Source organism: Apaloderma vittatum, unplaced genomic scaffold (assembly GCF_000703405.1).
Source record: "Apaloderma vittatum isolate BGI_N311 unplaced genomic scaffold, ASM70340v1 scaffold44742, whole genome shotgun sequence".
Taxonomy (NCBI): Eukaryota; Metazoa; Chordata; class Aves; order Trogoniformes; family Trogonidae; genus Apaloderma; species Apaloderma vittatum.
In genome coordinates, this window is record NW_009703841.1 from 22910 (window position 1) to 31334 (window position 8425).

Sequence of the window (8425 nt, forward strand, 5' to 3'; positions counted from 1 at the left end):
TGTGTGGTCATGTGCAACTTGGAGGAGAAGGTGCTGGGCTAGTGGGCAGCTCAGCCCCTTTCACACTCAACCTATTTCTTTCATAGATGTCAAATTGCTTTTTCCAGTCCTTGTATGTTTTTCCCTTCTAGGGGAACTGCTACTTGAAAATAGGTGGTGAATTTAATGCTCCATCTTCCAGAGGGAGAAATGGAGAACCCCTAAGGAAAATAAAACTGATGGGCAAAGGTTGGTGCAACACGTGTGTCAGCCCTTGCAAATCACGTCTACAGACCTCCCACTGAGGTATGACCTACTTCTCACGATGTAGAGCCCCGCTCAAAACACAGAATCACAGAATTATGGAGCCTAGAAAAGACCTCAGAGATCAACACCGATCCCTAGACAAAGACTTGGGGCTACATCTCCTCTCCGATGCCAGCTGCAGGGCACAAAGGCTGATCCTGCAAGATCCCCAACAGGGAGCAAAGCAAAGGGCACTGGAGAAACCAATCGGGTTCTGCAGAGGGTCAAGGCTGTGCTTTTCCGGCTCCTGAAAGCAAAATGCACCCTGCAAGGAGCATAAGGAGAGAGGAAGAAAGGGACAAGAGGTGCCCACGTCTACATGGGCCTGCAGAGGAACATCTCAGGCCTCATTTCAGGTCATGGAGGGACCAGCTCTGGCAGCTGTTGCAAGCACTGAATGGCATTTGCACCTTGTTGAGAATTTCCAGTGTCTCTCTTTTTGGGGGCTTTTCTATTCTCTCAATTTATAAGGAAGCAAAGGAAAATAATCATCACTCCCTACTCTGCCTCACTCCCACAGCAAAGCCTGGCTTGGCTGGGTTTTAGCAAAGAACCCATAACAGTATTAAAAGTACACTTTATTTTCTGTACAATTCTCATCTGAATCTCCAGGCTTGGAAATGTCCAGTGTCCCCAGAAAAAAAAAGTTGCAGATCTCTCCACTGTGACTGTCCCCAGCCGGGGCCACCAAAATCAAGTGCTGATGCTTTCTGGGCACAGGGAGAAGAAGGGGAAAGAGGGAGAGGAGGGGAGGCAGTCCTGCTCCATCACTAAGTCACCAGATGAAAAGAGCCTTCGGCTGCAGGAGAGGTGCCCGTCAAGTTCACATCATCGTTCGTGCTTTGTGTGAGAGTCGTTGCGTTCAACCATCACCCCGTTCCCATTCCGTGTCACCTCCTTCCTGTTCCAGTCCTTTTCCAAGTAAAATTCAGCGAGTACGGGGCAGTGGTCTGAAGCCACCCCACCCCACGACCAGTTATCGGGGATCCACGGGTTCGTAAGACCTTCTCGCACAACAGCCCAGTGGCCTGCGTGAAAAAGGATCACGGAGAAAAAAAAGTGAAGTGACATTGCCCAAATTTCACATGGGCCACCAACCTAACTAAAGGTTATGCAGCCTCACTAAAAAGCAACTTTACCTGTGAAAACCTTTTTCAAGCTCCGACTGATCCAGATGTTATCCAGCGACTTGGACCCTTGTGGGTTCTTTGTGCTGATGTTGGTGAAGGTGCTGGCAGGGACTAGATGATGGAACTTCTCCTTCCTCAGGATGTCGTGGTCGCTGCTGTCTGGGGCCTGGTTAAAATCTCCGAGGATGATCACGTCTTTTTCTCCTAGAAACCAGGAAAAATAAAAATGAATGGGAGGAAAGGACATCCATTGCTTAAGCGCAAGAGGGAGAGAGGATAAATGGGAGGAGGAAAAATATAAATGCTGAGTAGCAAAGTTGACTTTACTCTGAACTCCTGAAAGAAATGCAGTTTAAGGCCTTTTTCACTGACTATTTACTCACAGCCATTCTCTTCATGACCATAAAATACAGCCAGTACATTTTCTATGCTTGTTTTTAAATATCATCTCATTTATACCGTCATCCTTTGCCCGCTATTCACTGACAGTGACAAACCAGACAAGCAGGTCTAGACCTAGAGGTCTTTAGTGAACTGTGACTTTATAAGATTACTTTTCCCTTTTTCTGCAAGAAACACATATTTGCTTTCGTTTGTCCTGACATTGTCTTTTTATAGATTTGCCATAAGAGTCAAGGACACTTTTGTGAGTATCCCAGGAAGATACAGCCTTATACTGGTATCTACCAGAATCCCACGCAACAAGTCTGAGAAGCAGCCTGCAAGCCGGATGGCAGAAGAGGAGTTCACAAACCACACAGACACTCCCTGACTGCAGCAGGTTTTCTCTGCCTGGCCGACTGAAGGGATACTGCTGAACTTGGGAGGTCTTAGATTTTTGTCCAGGGCTGAATTTTCAGAGAAACAAAAGGAATGACTTGAAAAGCTCATAAAAAAACCCCTAAAATAATCCTATCTTCACGTGAATAGAAAATGACCTCAGTTATATTTTATTTCCAAATCTAATGAAGCAAGAAAAGAAATTTCAGACCCTAATTTCACATCCACAAGGTGTGCTCTCCTAGCCCCACAGCTGCAGGAGACATGCACTGGGGTAAGAGGACAATGCATCTGTCCCAGTACCCATCTCAAACCACAGTCAGAAACACCTGACAAACTGAAGAAAGCTGATGGCTCATCCAAGATGTTGCTGTGTTACAGCTTGGTACTGGAGAAAGAGGAAGATGCTAAAAAGGAGGAACAAATGCACCAAAAAACTATCCCAGAGCTGACATCAGAAACAAGAACTATGCGAGCGTGTAAACGTTTTCCTTCCTGGGATTGAAATGTGGGAGGAGATGGATGGATGGACTCCTCTATTCCTCACCTATGAACGCTCCCGTTTGTGCTGTTGCTGTAGAAATAGCTAGCCAGGAGAGGGAGTGCAAGTTCAGCAACAAAACCTGTTCCACTCCTGTCTTACACTGCATGAAAGATGAACTGGGAAAGGGCAGAGGAGCAACAAGATTGATAGTGTGTGACTACAAATACTTCAAACCACGCTGCTTTATAAGATGTAGAGGAGCAATGAAAAGATAGTGAAACTATTTATGGTTTCTCTACACTTTGCAAGTCACAAATCATACTGGAAATGATAGGATAGCTATAAAATGTTCATGACAGTGGCCTTCCTACCTTTAAAAAGAAACAAAAAAACCCAAATCTGAACTTGAGCTATTTTAAGCTCCCTCATGACCCAAAAGAGAAATCAATGCTTTTCTAATGGGATGACAGCGCAAGTCTTCAACGTTATTTCCCTTATGTGGAAAACTATGAGAAAACTATACTCGCAAGTGAATATTTTAACTGATTGCTATGTTATGGACAGTTTAGAAATAGCAGAGGCTAAAAGACCCAGCACCTGGATGTGTGCTCAGAAGGAAGCAAGAAGTCAGCCTGCAGCACGCACAGAAAGGGAATCCCTGCTTTCTTCACCCAGTTAAATGTTTGCATGCAGAATAACTAAGCATAAAATCATAACGCAGCATAAAGTTGACAGAAGGAATAGGATGGGATGTATGAAAGAAGCTGAAACTCTATTTCTCATTGGGGAGGGTAAGGATTGTTTCTGATCCCCTCTCACAGGAGCTTCTGGAAAGCAGGAAAAGCAGGCAACACCTATTTTCTAGACAGCCACCAGCTTCATTTTTCCTTGTCCTGGCTTAGTCTCAGTCCCGCTCCTGCGACAGCAATGTCCTGCTTGACAGCCCAGTCGTTTCATGTCCCTTCTGCCTTCCAAGACCCTGAGAGACATCAGTCAGCAAGCAGGAAGGAAGCAGATCTGTCTGGATCCTCCCGGGAGTGTCACTGCAGCTCTCAGGGCCAGCACCAACAGCCCTTGGCCAAACTTCACAAAAGGTCCAGAGGAATTCATGCCCTTGCCCATAGCAAGGGATGACCAATGATTGAAAGCTGCAGCTGCGATGCCCACAGTTACACAGAATCACAGAGTGTTGGGAGTTGGAAGGGACCTCTGAAGATCATTTAGTCCAACCCCCCCTGCCAGAGCAGGATCACCTAGAGCAGGTTGCACAGGATGGCATCCAGGTGGGTCTTGAATGTCTCCGGAGAAGGAGATTCCACAACCTCTCTGGGCAGCCTGTTCCAGTGCTCTGTTACCCTCACAGCAAACAAGTTCCTCCTCATGTTTATATGGAACTTGCTATCATAGAATGCATTGTGTTGGAAAGGACCTTTAAAGGTCATCAATGTTCAAGTTTTTGCCCGTTACCTCTTGTCCTAGTAGAATCAGATGGGGGAGAAAAAAGAAAATCAAGACAATGCTACTGGTGCTGTTACATGATTTTCCTCTTTTGGAGGAAGCAAAAGTTTGAAACTGGCATAGCTCACTCCTCCTGCTCAGGACTGGGCAGCAGAGGCTGCCTGAGCCAGAGGCTCCTCAGCTGATGTGATCCGGTGGTCCTCCTCCTCCTCCTCTCAGAGAAGGCAACAGTGAGCGCTCTCTTACCAACCCAGTTTTTGCTGTAAAGGTCCCTCCTACAGACTGTGCTGTCCTACAAGATGTGGGACATGGTGGCAGGCTCTTAGAATCATAGAATCGCTTGAGTTGGAAAACACCTTCAAGACCAAGTCCAACCATTAACCCAGCACATCCAAGTCCACCACTAAACCACATCTCCCACTACCTTTCAGGGGTCTTCCCATGCTATCACGCTGAGACCTGCCAGGCTCAAAGCAACCCCACCCTTGTCAACGCAGAACTCTCTAGGAGAAGGAAAAAAGCCCAGCCTGTTTGCAAATGCATTTGCTGAAGCACCAGCTACTTTTAACAGTGTCTGCAGGTGACTTTGAGGGACTTTGTGGCAGTCCACAAAGACACCTGTAGGACACTCTCTCTGACCTCCCCATATCCCCAGCAAGTCTCCTCATGAATAAACAGACCTTTAAACCCCGAAATCCTTCCTGGAGAGAGTGAGCTGCAGATGATGAGAAGAATGTGATGGAGCATTGGCTGTTAAGGAGGCTCCCTACCACCTCTTGAGGGTCTTCTGAGCCTAGTGCCTGATGGAATATGGCCCAGACATGGAAGAAGACAACTAATTAACCCAACAGCCCAGTCTCTGGGTCCAGCGCCACTAGCACATCCTGGGGAGCATCTGTGTGCCACCCACGATCATCACACTGGAGATAAGCAGGTAGAGTGCCTCAGAGAAGGCAGAAGGGCTGCTGCAAAGAGTTAGCAATGAGCAGCTGAGAGCCACCGCATCGCTCTGGTACTGCTGACAGGGAAAGAAAGGGGGAAAAAAGGAACTAGGACCTACTGGTCTGATGGCAGAAATATGGGGACACTACTGCTCTGCATTACAGGAGACTCTGGTCAGTAATCAAATTACCTCAGATGCTCAAGTCCCTCTTCATAAGAATGAAAGAGTAGGTGCCTCTTAGCAAAATGGGAGCAGAAACTCCAATTTACTGCTGTACCCACAGACAAAATCAGTCTTTATTACCCATTTTATGGATTGGTTTGGAAGAATTTGAAGGATGGTGGTAATTTTAAGCATGACATTGATTTTTGGCAGGGTAATTGAGCACTTCAGAGTAACACATGTGCAGTACCATTTGTTTAGGGAACAAGACCTGCATCCCAGAAATTTGGAGGAATCTGAGTCTCTTCCTTTGTGAAGGACTAAGCCAAGAACAAGCACGTTTCGTTAATGTGCCCACCATATGAAGATAAAAACATCAAATAAAGAGAAGCCCTGACACCGACAGTCTAAATTTAGATTCTGTGGAAATGCAACTCTGTTGATTTCACATTTATCTGTGTCTCAGTTCAGCCTTCGGGGATTAAACAAGCAATCCCTTTGTTTACTTCCATCCTTTCCAATTTCAAGGTACATGGACAAATACTTAAATCAGTAGCACTTAAAAATAGCTCCAGCTGACTTCTTGCAGCTCGGAAGGAAAAGCAATAGAACACGCACAAAAACTGTGAATACCTCGTGTTATACAAGAGGGGTGTTAATGCTTCCAACTGACCAACCTTGCTGAACTGGGCCAAGCTGAAAATCTTCATGTGTGCAACCTTGTAACTCTTTTGCATCTCTGTTAAGCAGTAAATGAAGGGTTACATTTTCGTATTCCTATAAGATCAGCAATGTTTAGAATCTGAAATGTGCTGTTCTGCTCCGTAGGAAACTGAATTTAATTTGCAAGCTTCAAAGAAAGCAAGCAAGTTCTCAGAAATGAGCTAAAGAAATTCAGCTGGCTACTACATTGCTCAATTTCAGGTCTAAATCCTGGCATCCCTCATCCTAGTGTAAAATCAGAGCAACTTAACTGAAAAGAACACAATTATCCTGCATATTAAACCCAGCTACCAAAGCTGGGTTTGGTTGCTGGTATCTTTTCTTGTTGGCAGCTATCTCCCAATATGCACTGGTTTTTCCATAGTGCTTTCAATTATCCAAAAGTAAATATATATAATCTATTAATTTTGAAAAAAAAAGCCATTCAGCTTTGCTCTGATACCATGTAATTTCCACAAAGCACTTAAAATAGGGTCTTAACCCTGGTGTCTTTTTTTTTTTTGGCTGAATGTAGTCTTAGATCAGCATAAAATCAGAAGAAACTTCATTTGAAAAAATGGTGTCAAAAGCCAGTTGTGTTCACCCCTGTTTGCGTTCACAAGGAGAGACTACAAGGCAACAAGCAGGGGAAAAGCCTGCTTGCAACACTATGGATCACTCATATCGAAATACCAGTTATGACAACGTGAAGCTGATGAGGATATTTGTGAAACCTGTAAAGAGACAGATTTTTTAATTTATTTTTTTTTTAATTCCTTTTGATAAGATGACCAGCGTGCATGTGATAGCCATCAGGAAGAAAATAAAACAAAAGATGCCACACCTTTCAGAGTCTCCTGCAAAGTCTGTGCAAAGGCTGCCAGTTTGTGGCTGTCGTGGTTCTTGCCGGTATTCTCTCCTGCTGAGGGTGGCAAGGCCAGATGAAGGTTAACCAGTGTTAGATCATTCATCCCAACCTGGAGGAGGAAGGAGGAGAAATCAATGCCACGCAGACACGGCATGGAAGGTCACAAAACAAAGCCATGTGCCTGTTTCCCAGTCCTTTTGGTAGTAAAACATAGAAACATAGAATGTGTTGGGCTGGAAGGGACCTTTAAAGGCCATCTAGTCCAACCCCCCTGCAGTGAGCAGGGACATCTTTAACTAGATCAGGTTGCTCAGAGCCCCATCCAACCCGACCTTGAATGTCTCCAGGGATGGAGCCTCTACCACCTCTTTGGGCAACCCGTGTCAGTGTTTCACCACTCTCATAGTGAAGAACTTCCTGATATCTAATCTAAATCCAGGCGACTAGGGCTCACTTTGTTACGTGCTTGGTGTGGTTTGGGGGTGGAAGAGGGGAAAAGGCATTTTGCAGCTCTGTTTGCAATAACCTGATACTCCTCCAGTCCTGGGGAAACTGGTTTGCAGAAGCAAACAACTTCTTTCCACCAAGGCTGCAGAAAGAAGCTGTCTGCTTACAAAAATCAGTTTATGCAAAACCAGTTGTAAATAAGCTACAAATAACATTGTGGTCATTACGTGGGCTAATTACGACTCTCTTGTGATTAGCCCTGGCCTGTCACAGCAACTAACCAAGAAACTTAATGTACCTTGAAAGAGGCTGTTGGCTCTCTCCCACTTTCTGCTTATCTTCTGGGACTCACTTGGTCATGTGGCACAAGTAATATTTGCTCCTAATACTGACCTGTTTACATTATTAACTAATTAGTACGAATTGCCAATAGTAATTTATTCATCTGTAATTCTTTTACTAATGCTTCTCTCAAAGGATTACCAGAGATGTCAGGTTCCCCAAACAAAACCGGTTTCCAGAATGCATGATGCTCTTTCAGATGGGTTCAGCCTACTGAAAAAGCTTTAAAACAGAAGCTCTGCGTTGTGCCAGCAACACGTGAGAGATCAGCCCGAGTCTTTCAGGAGCACTGCGCCTTCTGTGTTTTTATATATATATATCTTGTGGCCTTGACATATATTAAGCCATGAGACAGTGCTGAAGTGATGATGGGTTATAGCCTCAAGTAAATTTTCATCCATTAGAAGACTCTGTGTCTTTCCAGCTCCTTACTGCAATAACTAGGGGTCATAAATGATCAATAAAAGCTCAGTACTGCAATGGTCAGTTGGCACAGTGGTAGTTACCTTGAAATGTGCAAGATAAGGGCGAGGATAAGAGTTCTTCCCATTGCCATTAGTCTGTGCCATCTCCTGAGACGAAGCATCTTTCAGTTCAATGCCAGCTGTTGTATCCCAGAGGAAGCCAGAATATTCAACTCCCTGGAATTTTTAGGGAAAAAAAATAATAAAAAAAATCTAGTAGTAAGAAGGTAAAACCAAAACACTCTGTGCAAATCCAGGCCCCTAGGTGAAACTTTTGCCCACAAGTTTCAGTATTCATTGTTGGTATTGGCAATGGTTCTCGGTTCTTCCTAGTCACAGAATCACAGAATCACAGAATGT

General features: G+C 44.7%; 1 protein-coding gene across 1 annotated transcript; it reads right to left on the minus strand.

Moving 5' to 3' along the window:
* Positions 1–1113: 1113 nt before the first annotated feature.
* LOC104270414 (endonuclease/exonuclease/phosphatase family domain-containing protein 1-like) lies at positions 1114–8242 on the minus strand (the record flags this gene model as incomplete). The annotated part of the gene is made up of 4 exons (XM_009864776.1): positions 1114–1313; positions 1425–1619; positions 6789–6921; positions 8108–8242. Coding segments are annotated over 4 exons (663 nt in total), but the record flags the coding sequence as incomplete, so codon positions are not given.
* Between the last annotated feature and the right edge of the window lie 183 nt (positions 8243–8425).